General features: G+C 39.4%; 2 protein-coding genes across 4 annotated transcripts; one reads left to right on the top strand and one right to left on the bottom strand.

Annotated features, from left to right (window-relative positions):
• Positions 1–583: 583 nt before the first annotated feature.
• bag3 (BCL2 associated athanogene 3) lies at positions 584–6,494 on the bottom strand. The gene is made up of 4 exons (XM_073481985.1): positions 6,221–6,494; positions 3,353–3,688; positions 2,867–3,211; positions 584–2,765 (listed from the first exon to the last, which is right to left on the bottom strand). Exons 1-4 carry the CDS (start codon positions 6,422–6,424, stop codon positions 1,806–1,808), a joined length of 1,845 nt encoding a protein of 614 aa, XP_073338086.1. The 5' UTR covers positions 6,425–6,494; the 3' UTR covers positions 584–1,805.
• A 3,646-nt stretch (positions 6,495–10,140) lies between these two features.
• Positions 10,141–19,125, top strand: tial1 (TIA1 cytotoxic granule-associated RNA binding protein-like 1). 3 transcript variants are annotated; one of them, XM_073481712.1, is made up of 12 exons: positions 10,141–10,334; positions 10,800–10,896; positions 11,104–11,202; positions 11,366–11,420; positions 11,529–11,616; positions 13,480–13,555; positions 13,850–13,958; positions 15,043–15,138; positions 15,266–15,350; positions 15,592–15,715; positions 15,847–15,989; positions 16,554–19,125. In XM_073481712.1, exons 1-12 carry the CDS (start codon positions 10,306–10,308, stop codon positions 16,675–16,677), a joined length of 1,125 nt encoding a protein of 374 aa, XP_073337813.1. In that variant the 5' UTR covers positions 10,141–10,305; the 3' UTR covers positions 16,678–19,125. The 3 variants fall into 3 exon arrangements, with proteins under 3 accessions (XP_073337813.1, XP_073337814.1, XP_073337815.1); XM_073481713.1 differs by lacking the exons at positions 10,141–10,334; positions 10,800–10,896; positions 11,104–11,202; positions 11,366–11,420 and adding an exon at positions 12,677–12,746 and having other exon boundaries at positions 11,533–11,616; XM_073481714.1 differs by lacking the exons at positions 10,141–10,334; positions 10,800–10,896; positions 11,104–11,202; positions 11,366–11,420; positions 11,529–11,616 and adding an exon at positions 12,765–13,040.
• Positions 19,126–19,598: the final 473 nt, after the last annotated feature.

Raw genomic sequence — 19,598 nt, forward strand, 5'->3', positions numbered from 1 at the left:
AGCCCGATTTGAATCTGAAAAATCTTCTGGGGCCCGCCCAAACTTTTAATCACATCTCTGATTCCAACATTGACGCAATATAAGATATGTGCCAATGTTGTGTCGAAGTCTCTCTCCCAGTCAAATAATGGGTGCAGGTTAATGTCGGTAGTTGGCAAACATCAATGGGAAACAGACTTCAACACAACAACCACAGATAAAAAATAGGATCAGGTAAATAAGGAATGACTTGTTATTTAATTCCCTTGTTTTGATTGGTTCTGATGACTTTTTTAAATGTGAATATTTAATCATAAATATGTTTTGGGCAATTTCAAAGTTAATCACAAAATTAAACATTAAAAATCTCTTATTTATTTATTGTAGATGGCCTCTCATGGCCCACCATGAGGCCTCAGCCCCCAGGCTATTAGGTACATTGTATATACACAATTAAAGCAATGTTATTAAACCTAATGCTCTACAAAGAAAAGGTAAAGAAAAGAGAGATTCTCAGAAGACAGGATGACAAACATGGTTTTAAATATAAAAACATCAGTTTCGGACTTCACAAAATAATTAGAAACCAAAATATTAGTCAAAATTTGTGTCAAATACATTTTATTTTCAACCGTATCAACGTGACTTGCTTTCAACAATGCGTCAACCTGCTACTCATAAACTGTGATCAACATGAAGCCACAATCCATAATTTGTAAAGGTGTTAGACAGTGACCCTACCTTACAGATAGCTTATGATTGTGTTATAGTGACAAATTACCACACAAACAATTAGGGTACTCATATAAATATATTGTGAACCATTTTAAATGACAGATTGACATTCCCTTTAAATTTCACCTGTTTATGAATTGAGTCTTTACACAGTTTACATTTTTGAGGCTTTTAGTCTGTTTTTGTGTTATTACAGATTGTGGCTGTGTAAGTCATACAAGAAAATTATGACAATCTTAATCTGTGATTCCTTATTAGCACTAAGTGCTGATTGTCTCACATCTCGAAGTAAGACACACGTCTCACCTCTATTTGTCATTACACATTCATAAATGTACCAAAATACTATATAATGATATAAATACTGATATAATTCTTTGAAATAACAAGTAAACCAATGCACATACAAACACTCAAACACATCAATCAAAACTCGTGTAACTTATATATTTCAAATGAAGTGCCGCTGATCTTTCAGCTTGATACATTTCAATGATGGCAAAGTGCAAAGACGGCAAAATCAGTAATGCACCAAAAAGCAGCATCTAATAAAGATATTCACTGTGTTCTGTGACAAAGCAGCTCCAACATGGCCATGTGGCTATAAAGGGGAAAATGCTTTTTCTGTTGACTGAGTTCTGTTTAAAGCCCCAATGTTTGCACTCGTGTACTAACGGATGTGCTGGCTTGATTAAGAAAAGCTTCATATAACATTTGATCAAGACAAAAGGCAACTACACGTAACATTTCTTAAGAAAATACTTATACTTTTCTTCCATTTGTTGATAAAGGCCTCTTATTCAAACTTTCATTTAACTAGAAATTGTTGTCAACACCTCAATCATGACAGCTGTCTTATTATGGAGACATTGGCACAACATAGAAGGCAACAACATCGGCTTGAAAAACATGATTGCACTGAGCTATCATCAATGTGCTGAATGGCAAATACCAACACTGTTAATCAATGCATGCAACTTCCACAAATGCTGTAGATAGAGGACGAGGAGAGTGAGCCGGAGCAGACTTGTTCACTATCAAATATACAGCAGCTTATCTTTCTCTCCTCTTCATCATGAAGTGTGCAGTCATTATGATATCTCCTTTGACAGCTCAACATTCTCCTTGGTGATCATGCTGGGCTCTCCTTTCTGTGTCAAGTTGTCTCCCTCCATTGTGGTCTCGCTGGCGGGCCTGGCTGGCTGCTCCTCCAATTGCTCCAAATCTTCCAGTATGGTCTGAACACGACGGACTCCATCCCGTCTCGCCTGCCGCACGTCTATACGACCCTCTGGGTCGACTGAGTCCAGTGCTAAGAGCTCTTTGGTCAGCAGCTCCTCCAGTAACAAGTATTTCTTATCATTCTTCTTTCCATCAAAACATTTCACCTCCTGCTCCAGTTTAGCAACCCGCTCGACTATCTGCTGTACCTTAGCCAAGCCTGGGTGGATCGGGCACTGAGCAGCCTGTTCAGCCTCTACCTTTACAGGCGGGACCTCTGGGGGAGCGGCTGGCATGTCCTGGGCCTCTGGTTTTGGAGGTATTTGAACTGTGATGTCTGCAGTATGCTGCTGTGGTTGCTCTGGTTTCTGGGCCTGCTGGAACGGTTGCTGCGACTGCATTAATTGTTCAGGATGCTGCGGCTGTGGAGATGTTGGAGTCGGCGCCTGCTGGAACTGTTGGGGTTGCTGAAACTGTTGTGACTGCTGAAACTGTTGTGGCTGCTGATATTGTTGGGGTTGCTGAAACTGTTGTGGCTGCTGATATTGTTGGGGTTGCTGAAACTGTTGTGGCTGCTGATACTGTTGGGGTTGCTGATATTGTTGGGGTTGCTGAAACTGTTGTGGCTGCTGATACTGTTGAGGTTGCTGATACTGTTGAGGTTGCTGAGGTGGAGGCTGTTGGAACTGTTGAGTCTGTTGAGGCTTTGGGACGTCAGCTTCTGTGTGCAATGGCTGGGAGACTTGAGTGGTCTCTGGTTTCTGCTGAGTGCTCTGTTGTTCCTGCTCAATTTTCTGGGGCGGCTCTCTTGTGAGGATGTGCTGCTGAGCCTTCAAGATTAAAAAGAAGTCATTAGAATCAACACATACTGATGTGAAATCAAACATTTTTGACCACCAAGAAAGATCCAAGTGAAAACAAACAACAATACCTGTGGTCTTTCTCCCAGCACCTGCGTTACAATAGGCGACTGGCTTCTAATATGAGGTGGGAGGTGAATAGATTCACGATGCTGGGGAAGCAGTATCGGAGAAGCCCTTTCCCGAGGAGACTGAATTGCAGCGGAGTAGCCCGGCCATTCGTCTGTCTGAATGCGATGGAAAGGCTGCTGGTGCTCTGAGTAGGGGACGCGCTGAGAGTAGACGGAGGGATTTAACTGAGCCTGTGTCTGTGTTGGGCCTCCTCCGCCCTCATGGATCACCGGGATGGGGATGTAACCTGCTTGAAGACTAGTGCTGCTGGGCCGTGGTGGTTGATGATGCGGGACAGTGTAAACCTTGAAAAAACATCAAATAGAAATTTAGTATATGGTTATTAATTTTAATCGAAAAAAAATAACTTATAATGCTTGCTTCATTTCTACATGCAAATTAAACAGTTTTGCAGCATGCACAGTCTTATGTTTTTTTAGTCCAACCTCTGCTGTCTGTGAAACAGGCGAGCTGGCCTTTCCAGGCTCAGTGGAGCTGCTGTCTGAAGGTCCGTGTAAGGGTGATCTAGGCCTGCAGTGGAGCCCTGTCGTGGGGGAAGGTGTGTGCCCGTCCGTCCGGATATTCTGTGCAGTGCTTGGCTGGATGTAGGAATAACATGGATGCTGTTGCTGCCTCAGTTCTGCGCCCTCGTGGAAGACTGGGATGGGAACATAACCTGGGCGAAGAATAGGGTGCTTCATCTCCCTCACAAAGGTCTTCTGCGTCTCCTGAGGGCTTGGTTCTGGTGGTATGTTGGGCCCATTTGCTGACACTTCTCTGACCTGAAACACAATAGCAAATAGATTTTAAATGTGCCAATAATTATATTTTTACAGCAATAAACAACATTTTAGGCAAAATGATGCTGGTTCCTTGTCTTATATTAAAGGTGCAATATGTAAGAATTAATCTGTTATCTGATCTGTTGATCATTTTTTTGTTATTTCTGAATGTTTTCAACTAAAATTCTTAGATACTGCACCTTTAGAGTTAAAAAAGTAACCACAGAAATAATTTAGACATTATTAGTGAATGTAATGATGTCAGTTACAGTAAACGGTACAAACGTGCTCCATATTGCAATCCCTAACCATCAGCCAATATTAAATATATTAAAATATTCTGATTCTTATTTTGAGCAATTAGAAGCTACAAAAACTATTAAAACTAACAAAATACTTAATTGTTTTAAACCAAGCTATTCTTGCTTATAGCTGATTAAAAGAAGTAACATTACTTTTATCTAGTCAATTGCAGTTAATTAAATTAAGTACATTCAAAACTGTAGAAATTAACCTTCATTAGTTCAGCATTTTTATCTGAATATGTTCAGCTTATTTAGTTTATTACGAAAGTGCTCTCAGTCTTGAGATAACTGCAAAGGTTATAGGTTAAAATGAGACATTTCCACAGGGTGATGCCAAAAGTATCACCTCTCTGAGTTTTTGATAGATGATAATAGCAACTGAATAACGTAGTAGACTTAAATGCATTTCCAGTCAGACAGCTGCTGTGTTTGTGTTTGATATGTTGCTCCACAGTCAGAGTGACATCATTCACCTGGCTGGATTTCCTGACTTATCTCACTCATAATAGTTTGGCACACCCAATAAACTAACATGTTTTTAGCTGTCATGCAGAGTTAACTCCTTTTTTTCACTCTGCTGTTAGACAAACTTCATGAGGGAGAAAGAAGCCATTTTTGATTATTTCACCATTCACTTTTCATGAATTACAGACTGAATTTACTCCTTGTGTCAGTCTTCTTTGACCACACCTGTTCTTGTTTAGTCTTGTGGGGGAAAAAAAAGAAAAAAGAAAAATGTCATAATATGGTTGTATTAGAGCCCAACAGATACTCGGTTTTTGGGGCTGATGCAGATACCAATATTAGGAAGTAAAAAAAAAAAAGGTGTTTCCCATCTGGGATAACAAAATGACTGAACTGAACAAATACTGACTTAGGCAGGATATTTTACAATTTAACAATAAACTTGTGTATACCTTAACAGTAAACGTCACTGGGAATTTAATAATTGTCATGAGCATCATTTTCTGCATTATAATCTCTATAAAGAAAGTTTTCATATTGGTGCATATCAGGCAACACATATGCCGATACCCATATATCTGTGATAGGCCGGTAGTCAAACAATACATCAGTTTGGCTCAAGTTTGTGTGCATGCAAAACTCATAATCATACTAAAAGTTAGTCCTTATTGGGGGGGAAAAAACTAAAATATCGAGGAAACAAAATGTTTTCACAAAGTACAACCTGGGCGCTATCAACACACTCCTCCTGGGTGTCACACAATGAGAATAACATTGTAAATTTCCATTAGCCAAGGTAGAAAAACTATTTTCTATTTTTCCTACAGTGTAACAAGTGACTTAACACCTGCCACTGACAGCTATGGAGGAGTACAAGCAACAGGTCTACTGATAGTTCAGCACTCGGTTAATGATTTATGTGAAAAGTGATCAAAGCTCTCACTTAATAACAAACATAGAAGCCTACAGGGCAAAAAAAAAACCTGCATTTATATGTAAGCCAGTTGCGTTTTCCCCTCTAAGACAAAAGTTATAACATAGCTGTGAACGACCCTTTGCCCTCTGCCATTTCAGTATGGGACACTGCACACTGCCAGCACCATTGCACCAATTTTATCCCCTGACAGCTGTGTCTTTCTAGCAGATTCTTCTGGACACTAACTTTGGACAACAGTGTCTATCTCTGAGACGGAAGATTACCAACTGGCAGCCCCTGTGGAGCTCACTTCAGCCCACGGGTTTTCTCTGCAGACCTGCGTGTTTTCCACAACGTGTATTAAACACAGCTGAATACGATATATGCAGGTGGCAGCCAGCGCCTGTCACACACCATACTCCAACACAGGGCCGAAGTCGACCAATCCTTGTAAGGGAAAAAGTTTAATGTGAGCTGGACGTCGCAGGGTTTTCACGCCGTGAAAGAAGCGGTATTAAACCACTGGAAGCTGATCGCGGGCAGCCTTTTAACACGCTGCAGGGTGAGTCATCGAGTAATAATAGTGTTAGATCATGACACGGGAACATAACGGGCTTGATCACTCGTTATAATAGGCTTATGAGCTGTCTGTGAGGGGGAGGTGACGGTGCCAAACAAGGCCTACAGTCAACAAGATTAATATATAACAGTGATGTAGCACGGGGCTTAACAGCGCGCGGACACCACACACGCACCACCGCAGACGGAGCTCGAGACGGTAAATCAGCCGTCGGAGAGTTGTTAGCCGCTAACAGTCAACACCAACTTTACCCGCCGCTCCTTTACCTTTTTCGTGTCGTGTCGCGGGTCATTCCAGGTTGTCGTGCGGTTATTGTGATCCACAAAGAAGGGCCATCCGGTCTGAGGGTCAATTTTGACTTCCCATCCAAGGGGGAGAGGGTCGTTGTCATTGTTGGCCATGGTCAGTATCGGCGACTGTGTCTTCACGCCGTTCATGTTGTTGCTGCTGGCTGTCGAGTACTGAAACATTTTATACAGGCGACGGACGCTTTAAAGATTCCTTGAAGTGACGTGGAAAAGTGGGCTGGAAGTTTCTCGAAATAGCAGGGTTAATGTTGGGGGCGGACGGCGCTGGATACGGTGGCATGGGTTCCCAAACCTGTTATGTCGCAGACCACCCCTCCCTCCCTCCCCAATCCAACATTGACACATAGTACACGTCTGTTCTTCATTGTATTTTTCCCCACGGAGCCCCAGTTTTTTCTCTCTTCATGCTGCAGCTTCATATCACTCACATCCTCTCTTGCTGACTGGGAAGTCTTCTCCTGGGATTTCCTGGGCCCCCCTTCAGTGACACCTGTGGCTCCCTGGACCCCAGCCTGACACCAACCCTCTGTGTATTAGACGAAGGGAATCCCAAGATTTTTCACAATAAAAGGTTCTCCAAATAGATGTACTGAGACTTCCCACATGAGGAATCTTGTCCAAGGGAACTCAGTCTGGGTTTGCTGTGATTTGGTACACAATTACGCAACTGTGGTGGTGTGATACAGTGTGGGCACAGTGATAGCTCTGCTGACAGATCTTCCTTAATCACAGGACTACTCCAATTCAGCCTCATGCTATGAGATAAATACTAGTAAATTTCAAAAAACTCATCCTCGCTTGGCTGGAGACCTATAAATAGTGAGAAGATTGACAATAACACAACCTGTATTATGTATCCCGCGGAGCACATTTGCTGTAAATGGGTTTGCAAGCGTAAACAGACATTATCTTTCAAATTTCCTAAATACAGGTGTTTACTGAGAGATATTGCAATTCCATAAAAACATTTCCAGGGGAATATTATAGCTACTGCTTTTTCTGAGTTATTATCTTGTGGTGACACAATAAAGGCGATACAAATTACTCATAAAGTAGCTAGATAGCCCCTTTCTTGAATCCCAGTGCCACACAAATTTCTTCTTGTGAACAAGTCCCAGTCAGCCTGCATTATTCAGCTGTATATGCTACAATAATTGTCGCCTTTAGTCATTGGAGTCATTAATACTGTGATAAATCACATGAGTTTCTTAATTCAGTTATGTTGTTGATATTTTATGACATGTTTACAGAATATTTGCATGCAAGGACCAAGGGCATCTCTGCCTTTTGCAAGCATATTAACCAGCACTGACTGGATATGTGACTTGTGACCATACACCACACGTCTTGCCTTGATCCCTCTCTTGGCTTTTAATGGAGTAAAGACCTCAATGTTGCTTAACACAACCTAGAACCACTATGGCTTAATGGGAAAAGTTCCTGGGAAGACATTTTCAGTATTTTTGATTGAAATGTTCTGGGTACTAAAATACTGACACAGGAGAGATCATACGTATTTGTCCTTTAATAGAGGTACTGCAAAATAAAAGCACCTGCCAAAGACTAATTGAACCTGCTATGGGAAAAGACTCCGTCTTTGGCGCCCCCCAGTGGTAATATCCAAAAATACAAAGTGGCAGACACTAATGCATGCTTTCCAATTATATCAGTATAAATTCAGCACCCACGTGATTTAACAGCCTTTTTTTCACTTACACTTTAATAAACGTCCTGTATGGGCTGCTTATATATTCATTTATTTTATTATTTATGTTGGTCTGTATTGATGATCATAATTACTGTTGTCAAGTCAATAGTCAACATTATTAGTCAGAACTCAATACACTGGATACTCCTTTATGTAATGTACAGATAAATTAACACTGTTATTATAAAACGGGATTTGTTAACTAAAACATGAATGTCTAATTCAAAACGTGCTCACACTGGACTGACTTGAGGTCAGATTCTAGAAAGGTCTCCGTGGTTCGAGCGACTACCGTCAACCGTCGAACGCTGGTGATTAAAACAAGCGTACTCTTGTTTTCCCCTTCAAAATAAAAGTATCTTACTTCCAGACCATTCCAGACTTTGCCTAATATAGCCAAATAAAAACACTTTATGTTTTATTGATGAACTCATCATCTCGCGAAACACAAGTATCCCCAAGAAACACATCATTTCCTAATTTGAAACTGTAAAAACGTCGTCATTTTTAGACTGCGGGTGAGACTGAGGTATCTCAGGGAAGAAAAAGTGACTTGACTTGGGATTCGACTTGGTTTAAACCAGGGGCGGAAACGAGACTATTATACAAGAGGTGGCCAGAGGATGGGCAAGGCTTTATCAGGGGGTCCGTATACTAATAAAACACCACACCCCTACCCCATCCGCTGCCAGCTTGAAAGGGGAACAACAATGCCCCTCCGTTCTCTCTATGTACCTTTTTTAGCAAAATGGCGATGTTGAAGAATGGCGCCTGAAGCCAACTAAGAGCAAGAACACAACTTTTACATGATTTATGTATCCGCTCCTTTTTACGTGGTGGTCGTTTTTACTCCATCTTCCTCACAGAGAGAAGGTTGAGGCACTCTTCATTAACTCAGGGAAGACTTTGGACTTGGAGCCATGTACTGGGTAATCTAGCCCATCACTCAAAATACAACACTTGAACTAAATTTGTATGGAGCATTTTGAAATCTCTACGTACATATATAATTATGTCCCAGGTTTCAGAGAAAGCTGATATACCAGACACTGAACTGGAAGTGAGTATCATTCATCTGTTTTGTTGTTTTTGTTGTTTTTGTGTTGGTTTGTGGAGGTTTAAGATTTGTCTTGCATTGACAGGTTTCCCAAGGGGCTTCACGTGGATCGAAACAGAAAAGGTAAGAACCTGTTTCATTTCAACCTGTGTTGCCCTTTGTTATATGTGGAATAATATAAAATATTGATGCAAGTTCTGTATGTATGCAGAAGGAGCGATACATCCAGGTCAGCAAAGTGGATGAATTTGGGAGTCCTGCGGGTCCCAAATTTAGTTTTTTTTTCCACCACTAGTAAAGGCTAAAACATATGGTTGAGGTACAGGCATTGGTGCATGTTACTACGGTAAGTACACACGACAACTACTTCATGTTTGTTTACTTAAATAAACAAACATGTTGACCATTGAGACTTTCTCAGCAGCAAGCAGACGCACCTTTACAAAACAGAGGGCGCCCAGCCGCCCACTCCCCACACGGCAACATGACATAATTGACTTGACGTGTAAATGATGAATTTTCAATGTAATGTAAGAGTAAATGTTTTAAGTTTCAGTTTTTTAGTTTGGCGTCAGTATTGTTAAAGTGATGTGAAGGGAATATTTTCTTTTTGATGAAAATAAGAAATAAATAAGCTTTTAAAGAAATATTTGTTGTTTGATTCAATTTATTTCACTGAATATCAACACTTATAATACAAATACAATTAATTGTCATACCTTTTAAACAGATGAGATACATTGGACAATAATACCATTATTAGACTTAGATTGGATTATTAGACAAATGTTAAACTGTCAAACTTTGCCTAAATAAAGCACAATCTGATATTTTTACAGCTTTTTAAAAGCACAATTCAAGTGCTTTTAAAGTACCTAAACCAAACATGTCTAGACTATTTAAGCTTTTATCATCACATCTCAGTTGTTACTGTGAAGGTTATAGCAAAAAATAAAGCTCTTACACCAACAGTAATCAATAAACAAGGTCAGTTTGTTAATCTTCCCTGAGAGGCTGCAGGTGAGGCTGCAGGTGAGGCTGCAGCCTCTCAGGGAAGAAAAGGTGACCTGACTTGGGATTCGACTTGGCGTAGTCGCCGTGACCACGCACGCACGCACGCACGCTTTCCTAGCGTGACGTATGTCCTGGCGCCCGGTCAGCTAGCTTCTGAGCTAGTTAGCTAGTTGTTGTTGTTGACCGCGTTCACTGGAGTCGGCCAACGTTAGCTAACTAGCTTGTAACTAACGCTTTCTACCCTGGTGACTGTCGGCATCGACCATGGACGACGAAAGCCACCCCAAAACCCTGTGAGTCATTTTAGGTGTCCGACAGTAGCGTTAGGGATCGTTAACGAAGCTAACGTCGGGAGCCGGTGGCTAACTTAGCTAGTTAACGTTAACGTTACCCGCTGATTACACAGACATGATGTAGACAGTCCACCTAAAGTAATTCCCCACTAACGTCAGATTAACTCAATTACCATTAGGTTCACAATTATGTGTGATTTGTTAGCATTAGCAGTGGCAACTTTATAACTAGCCTTCACTAATGTTAACGCTGGGCCAGCCTGTAACGTTACTGCAAAGTCAAGTCAGTCAAGCTTATGTAAATTACATCATATTAATAACCTACCGTCACTAACCATAAGGTACTGTTAATACCCGAAATACACTCTCTGTGCGTCAGTTTACATCACTATCTTTACCACCTCATCGTTACCTGAAGTAATATTTAACAGCTTTCACAAAATGGACCTTCTCTCTCCCCTTCAGGTATGTGGGAAACCTCTCCAGGGATGTTACAGAAATTTTGATTCTGCAGCTCTTCACCCAGATAGGGCCTTGTAAAAGTTGTAAAATGATCACAGAGGTAAGCAGTCAAGAGTGTTGGAGTTTCTTTTTATGACCCCCTGTCCTATCATTCACATTAAGGGGGTTACCAGGTGCCACTTTTCACCTAAAATGTATGAAAGATGGTGATTTCAGTTGTGACCCCTCCCCCCCATGTTGGAAAATTGCCCCCACTGTTTCACTGTTACATTTCCACAAAGTAGTAATTTTACCATTACCCTTGCAGCATACAAGCAATGACCCATATTGCTTTGTGGAGTTCTTTGAACACAGAGATGCTGCTGCAGCCCTTGCAGCCATGAATGGGAGGAAGATATTAGGAAAGGTAGGACAGTTCTTCTCGTCTAAAAATAAATGTGAGGTTAGGTGGCTCCTGTTTCTGAATTCCCTTGTAATTCTTGTTCGTTGTGTAGAAAACGTCTATTTTTAAGGTTCATTTAAAGTCACGTCACATTTTGAAATGCTGTCTATTAACTCCCTGCTTTCAGGAGGTCAAAGTAAATTGGGCCACCACTCCAAGTAGCCAGAAGAAAGACACATCCAGTAAGTGTTCACCTATTGATTTTCTAATTTGCTGCAATCAAGGTTTGCTGGAGAATAATAAATGGTTCCTTTTCTTTTTTTGTTTGTTTGTTGTTTGCTTCTCTGTAGATCACTTCCATGTGTTTGTGGGTGATTTGAGCCCTGAGATTACCACTGAGGACGTCAAGGCTGCATTTGCACCTTTTGGGAAAATCTCGTAAGTTTTCACTTTAGAGGGTACTTCTTTTTGTATGTGCAGTACAATAAATTAATGTTACAATGCAAGCTTATTGACTTTTTAAAAGTTGGTTAATAATAAGGCATGTCATGATAATCCTGTGTAAGATTATGCTCTGAAACAACCATCTATGACCATGTTTACATGCATACAACATGGGTATTGACTTAACAGGAAATATTAAAAATATTAAGGAGTTCACACATATTGTGAAAAAGAGTATGTGGATTTTAAAGATTTGAAACACAGGTCCACAAGAGCTGGTATCCTGTAGGTTTTTTGTTCCCTCTTCACTGTTTATGAGCTACATCTGACCTGAGATAAATTCTTTCCTCATTTCCTGTTAAAATGGCCACCCATCATAGATAAATAAATTCAAATAAAACTCACAAAAGAAATTGAGAGACAGAAACTGTAAAGGGGAAACAAAAGCTTGCATTACACAATAAGGTCTTGACTACTGATAGACAGACTGATAGATGAGCAGGTTTGGGGAGTTTTATGCTTTTACTCTGAATGTACACTGAAAAAGATAACACAGAGAGTTAAATCCCAAGTTTGCTCTTGTGAAACGCAATGTTTGGAAATCAACAGGGACTGTTGGTTTTCGGGAGGACAGCTTCATCTTTGTCAAATTCATATCATCTGTGACACTACATCCATGCATGTAAACATAGTTGATGATGGACCAACATAAATTTAAGTATCACAGAAAAGTTATTATCAGAAAAGACTGAACCTCTTACAGTTTTATGTAATGCTTTCTTTTTGGAACAGCCTCATTTAAGTTATTAATAACCAACACAATTCCTGTAAGTTGTTAAGCGCATTATTGCAGTTACTTACTTGTGGTCTGTGTATTGTGTGTCTATGTATTTATGACTACAGTGTCAGCTTTTAGCCTACTTTTGCTTTTCTTTGCATATTTAGGGTGTGGTAAGTAAACTGTATGTCAGTTAACTGTAAGCTGTGTGTATGAACCTGAACAGCTTTTAGTTGTGGGTCTCAGTGAAGTAATAGCACTTTGGTTATTTTACAGAAATGCTCATAGGATTGGACAGGAGCTTGAAGGCTAACAGCAAGGAACTGTGCACTCTGGAGACTCAGATGTAGTTTTTTTTTCTCTATTTATTCCATTCTTTCCATATGTCTTTATTTGTAGATGCTATGTGTTAACATGATCTAGCTTAGATTAACAAATTCCAATACTCAATGTATTCCTCTAAATCTATGTTTAAATTGTCTCATTTTGATTTGCATAGTGTTGTTTGTAGTGCAATGATCCTCTTCCAAAAATTCTGAAAATGTCAATTTCTCAAAATTTGCAGCTCCCCAAACTCCATACTCCATATTGGTGGTAAAGAATTGACCAGGAAAAATAAAGAAATCTGTTAACAGGCCATGTATGCCTTTTTAATTCCTTTTTTCTCTTTTGATATTTTCTATATATATTTCTATTTGTAGGATGAGCACCAACATCAGATTTTAGGAATGCATGGTAATCCATATAATCTGTTCCTTTGTGAATTTAAATCAATAGCCTACTATTGAGAAGACTGAACAAGAAGTGGTGCTCTAGTGGCAAGGATCCATTAATACATCTGAAATTATTTAAAAACAGTACTGTAGGCTGCATGTATTTGTACTTGTTTTTTTTATTTTCAAGTGTTGCTTTTAAGTTATATTACGAGTCAGTGCTCAGTACAAGGTCATGATAGCTAATGTACATTAATGTAGGACAGTGTAGAGGATTCACAGTTCAGTGTGTTTTGCGTGGTTCGTTTGACTTTGAAGTATTACAACTGGAAAGTACACTAAAGTTGTTTTCACGTTTCACTCCAGGGACGCCCGTGTTGTGAAGGACATGACGACAGGCAAATCAAAGGGGTATGGATTTGTGTCCTTCTTCAACAAACTGGTAAGGCTCCAGTGCAACAACACAGACTGAAGGTTATTTCTATTTTCTGTTTATTATCCTACTTTAATGCATTTACAGTAATTAAATTAAGATTAATAATCATAGTTGTACTCATAGTCACAACAACTTAAATCATCTAACATCACATTGAGTGTTGCTTACCATAACCAGTGTCAGTATTACTGAGATTAGAAACAGTAGTTTCTATATTTTTAGTACTGATTATGATCCCTAATAAAATTTTATAGATTCATCATATCCAGAGGGTTAACTGTGTTTGATTTGGATTCATAGGATGCAGAGAACGCCATCATTAACATGGGGGGACAGTGGCTTGGAGGACGCCAAATCAGGACCAACTGGGCAACTCGTAAACCGCCAGCTCCAAAGAGTTCCCAGGACAGTAAGTTTTAAAGGCCCTGCACATCCAATGTACACCCACACAGGGGCTTTACTTATTTTTGGTGATTAAAGCTCTTCTCAGCACAGTCGGTATGAGCTTCTCAATCATTCCCATGTGGTAGTCAGTCAGAAACATTAGCCTCGGTTCTTCAGTTGACCCACTTCCTTTGCACACTACACTAAATGCAAAAATTCTAGGCTCACCAATGTCCAGCCAGTTTGAGAGAGAAGGTGGTCATTCAGGTAATGTCGTTATTTATAAATACATGGTGAAATAATCCAAGCAGATTTGTTCGTGTCTATATTTGTTTTTTGTTTTTGCTTTTTAGAGGAAGCAGGCATCACATTGGCTGCACTAAAAAAGAAGCAATAGAATGATAATGAGTGAGAAATGGAGCTCCTGTTTGGCGTTTAATCTCAAAGCCTGCACACATAAAAAACAGGCGTGTAAATGTGATATGAGCACATAGAACAACATCTACGACTGGAAAAGTATCCCCATGTGGTAGCGTTTCTGCTCTGTGTGCACAAATGCTGTCCCGCGAGGCCTGTGACGAGCACTCACAACTGCTCAACACTTGGCACTCGCTTGTCAAGTTGACTTTAGAGACTTCGGAGCCAGGGATGAAGTAGACAGTGGATTATGTCTCCCCTCCTGTCTTCATCTCTCATTAGACGCAGTACTACCATATGGGCAAAGTATACCACCTTTCTAGCTTCAGCCAGTTTTCTGGGGAGCTTATTTTCCTCTGAGAATAGCTTGTTTATTCAGTTTCAGAAAAAAATGAATATTTCTCGTTTCTATGTTCGTATTATCACCTCATTGATATTGTAAATATTAAAATTCGGAGTTTGGATTTCTTCAGCAAAACTTCAGAGTGCCCCTTCAAGGACCATAGCTTACCATGCCAGACTTTATTTTTAGCTTTAATGTATCCCATTTGATTATAGACAACTGAGAATGTAGTGTTGATAATTTCATCAGAGGCGTCATAAATCACAGCTGTGACTTTGGGTTGACATTAAGCATAAACGTGAATAAAGGTCTGACATCCCTTAACAAATTTTGTTTGTTCTTCTTTCAGATGGCTCAAAGCATCTGAGGTTTGATGATGTAGTGACACAGTCCAGTCCACAGAACTGTACCGTGTACTGTGGAGGGATCCAATCAGGACTGTCAGGCAAGTGTCATGTGCTCTCAAGATGCATTTTCTTTGTCACACTGCAACAGTAGTCTTATTACTTACCATACACTCAAAAAGCCGAAGAGGTAAACACATGAAGCAATGTTCTGTTTGATTCTTTCAGAACACCTAATGCGACAGACCTTCTCACCGTTTGGTCAGATAATGGAGATCAGAGTTTTCCCAGAGAAAGGATACTCCTTCATCAGGTAGTGCCTCAGTCCAATGCAGCATTTGGCCTCTAGATGTCAACACAAGCACATTGCATGTCTCAGTGGTGGGACAATCAACACACTTGACACATTGTCAGTGGCCTTTTCTGTTATGTTTGTCTTCACCTTGCTGCTCTTATCAAGGACCAGTTGGTTTCCATACTGTTTCTTTTCTGAATTGCCTGATAGAAATTTTGTTTGATAATTTGACTTCTAAGCTGCTGTTTTCCTTTTTAAGGTTTTCCTCCCATGACAGTGCTGCCCATGCCATTGTTTCAGTAAATGGCACAGTCATCGAAGGACACATAGTTAAGTGCTTCTGGGGAAAAGAATCTCCTGACATGGCAAAAAATCCACAGCAGGTGAGTGAAACTGACAAGATTATCAAAAGTATATTTTAATGGCATTTGTATACCTTTTTAATTAACAATGGTGTTGTAATTGTACTTTTTCCTAATTGAACATATTACTTCTCTCTGTTGGTGTCACTCAGGTTGAGTACAGTCAGTGGGGGCAGTGGAACCAGCTCTATGGGAATCCACAGCAGCAGTATGGGCAGTACGTGACCAATGGATGGCAAGTTCCCTCCTACAGCATGTATGGCCAGACGTGGAACCAGCAAGGATTTGGTGTAGAGTGAGTTTCACTCAGTAGTATGTATTCAGTTAATTCATGAACTTATTGTACGATTATGCTGTTATGGGCGTGAAGACATACCAGAGTCATTAAATGCCTCTAGAGCATGATGGATGGTGACTTGACCACTCTTTACACTCTTTAACTCTAAAACACTGTTTGTAAGATAAAATGTGAAATATTTTACACGTAGGAGTGTCATGATTTCGATTTTAAATTGAAAATTGATCGAAAAAAGCTTTCAGTTTCGATCATGGAAATCAAAAGCTGCATCAGTAACACTGGTATTTGGTCGTTCAGAAATTCACAGTCCTAGTTTGATAGGATGTAGTTGGATAAAACCAATGATCTGTTGATCTTTACAAATTCAGATGCAATAGTCTAACCAGAGCATAGCCATCAGTGCTGAAATCTTTTTTTAACTGAATTGAATCGTTAAGTTAAAATTGAAAGTCAAATCGAATCGTGTTCTTTGAGAATTGTGACACCTCTATTTACAACACAGCTGATCTTTGTACGCAGTGACTACAGACATACTAACTGGGCAGTTGTGTGTCTTTACAGGCAGTCTCAGTCTCCAGCCTGGGTGGGAAGCTTTGGATCTCCGTCAGCTCAAGCTGCAGCCCAGCCTGGTCCAGTCATGTCCAACCTGGCCAACTTCAGCATGGCTGGCTACCAGACGCAGTGAGCTGGCCCTAAACTAAACCTGATGCCAAGGGTATTTTGACAACCCTTTTAGACCACATAGCACTCTTTCATCGGGACAGCTGCTGTGGTAGAAGAAGGTCAGGGGCCATATTCACAAAGCCTTTGTAGCTATAGTTGCTTCTAAACAACAAGTTTAAGAATTATGTTTTTTAATGACAGTTTTCATTTCACTCAGAACTTTTAAAAAGTTTATTTGATGATAAATTCATAGTTCTGTTATGGATAAGTGCTCTTGGGCTTTTGAAGTAAAGCCAAACCAACTGTCTTATTAGATGTTAAAGGACAAGCCAACCCTTAAAATGTGTGGCCGTATGAAAACATTACCCAGCGTGTGACGAAGAGGAGTGCAATGTTAGGATCCTAACTGGATGGCTGTCTTATCGAGACCATTGGATGCCTTTCCTCTCATCACACACTAGGTCATTTGACCGATGGGCCATACCATCAAAAAGTCAGTGTATTCCTTCAAAACTAATTGTTTCACTCCCAGATTCAAAATTTGAGCAAATGCTTGTATGTATCTGAATATCTTGAAATGTACACATAGAAACTTAATAGTGAAGTATTTTAGTGGAGCTAAAAGCACACTTATGTCCAGCAGCTCTCTGGACCATGATAAGGGTTAAAATCCCTGTAAACCTCAAACTTTATAACATTAATGATTAAGCTATAGCAATACCTGCTCTCAGTTTGCCAATATGTTTTTTAATATTTCAGTGAAAAATTGTTTGTTATAGACTTGTTCCTTTACTTGTCATACTTGGGGTGTCATTTTATACAACAGAAGACATAACTGCACTCAAGTCCTTATGCATCAGTGAGTTAATATTTGTCGTATAGGTTGGTTTTTAAAAGGGCATACATACAATGATATGACAGTGGGTATGATCGGTCATGAATTTGTGCTACAAACTGCACAAGATTGAACCAATCTGCTAAAAGTTGGTTTGGGCTTAGCTTCAGCTCACAGCCCGATGTTCAGACCATTTTTGATATATTAATGAAAAATGCTTTGTGAATAGAGGCCCCACGGAAATGGTGGTTTACCTTTCCAGTATATGTGAAGCAACTATTTGTATAAACAACTGTGGCTTTAAAGGAGTTTTAAGTGGTATCTCTTGGGTAAATTTTGTGTACAAATAAAATGTCACATACACAGCTCTAAATGCAAAAAATATTAGGTTTTTCATGTTTTGTATCAGAGTGATCAGCATGTTCTTTGCAGACTTTTGATGAACTTTAGTTTAAACCATAATTTTGCCTAAATTGAACTCATTTATAACCATGTGTCTCAAAAGAAAGGCTATACCACATGCTCACTATATAAAGGAAATATTGTATAAAACCGCTTAACCCCCAAACTTTGTAAAGGTCGTGGACTCTGTGTGCTGATTCTGGGGCTGGTTTCCTAGAAAAATATTGAATCTGAAGTATTTCTCTCCTTAGTTTAGTCATTACTTTCTAATGTCTGTGAGAGTTCTGCAAAAAACCTTAGTCTTTAGCACCAAAACCAGCCCCTAATCATACTGCATCATGTTTTATCATCATTCAAAATGCTGTACTTTAGTCACACACTTGTGTAAAAACAAATGTCCAATGTTTTATGCTTACTATGAATCATGATTGTTTTACTTTAAGTTTATTCTGCTGAAAGGGGAAGGTTTCCTTAATGTCATTGATTTGTCAGGGCAGAGGGCACCTTTTCTGCCTTTTAGTGCATTCTGCATTTTCTCAGTATTTGCAGAATATTTCCATCCACCTAAACTATTTAAAATGTTGCTGGCAAATTTTGACAAGAGGATTTCTTAAAAAAATCCTGTCATTTGGATTTAATTTGCATATGTGCCATTCTGTACAGAGTATCACACTCCTTCTAAGCTCACTCTCATTTTCAAGGCATACGAGCCAACAAACTTGATAATGTTTTTGTTTGTTTATTTGGGCTGGGGGGTGTTCATGTAACAAAACAGGGTCATGTTGGCTGAGAGTGTAAATATAAACCTAGGTCACGAACCTTCACGAAACTTAAGAGATAATGTACATACTGTAGGTAGAATGTTATAAAATGAAATGCCATCATTAAATTTCAGCAATATAATTTATGAATAAGCCTTAATTGATGTGTCAGTAAATTCAAACTTTGTGTTATTTACAGAGGCTGTATTACAAATCCAAATTCTTTTTCCACTGTGGATTTTCCCATTTTTAAGTTTGTGTGCCATTTTCAGGAAGTAGCAGGAAGCGGGTGATTTCAGCTTGAACTGCACACTGATGACATGTAATATATTTGTTGCTTAAGATATTGAATGTAAATGCAATTTGCTTTTATGATCATAATACATTTACGTTGAACAACAGAAGTGATGTTTAATAATAACGAATGAAATCAACTGAAAAGTCACTTCAAATAAAGAAACATTTGAACCTGGTCGTTCTGTACTTTTATTAGACACTTTACATAGAAATTCTGACAGCAAAGCATAAATTCACTGATGTATTTTCAGTAATCCTACCAGACAGTAAGTGACATATTTAACAATTATTTAACTGAGGTTCTGAAGTTTGTACCACCTGAATGTTAAATACGCTAGACGGCATGTGTTTTTGCTCAAAAGCCTTTTCACCCTTTTTGTTTGCAGTAATGACGGGAAGTGTTTAAAAACATCCTTTACGTCCCAGATCTAATTATTTTATATTTAATGTGATGTTTGGTATGTGATGTTTTTAATAATGAAGGGCGGTAGATGTCATTTGCTCTGTTACAACATGATGTTTTAGCAGCTCGGGAGGTGGACAAAGGTGATACACAATTATTAAACCAAACATTAAAAACAAAAACAATTAAGGAATTATTTTTTTGTGTCACTAAACTGCAAACAGGTCAGGACGCTGATAGCTTTT

Source organism: Pagrus major, chromosome 15, assembly GCF_040436345.1.
Source record: "Pagrus major chromosome 15, Pma_NU_1.0".
In the NCBI taxonomy this organism is placed as follows: Eukaryota; Metazoa; Chordata; class Actinopteri; order Spariformes; family Sparidae; genus Pagrus; species Pagrus major.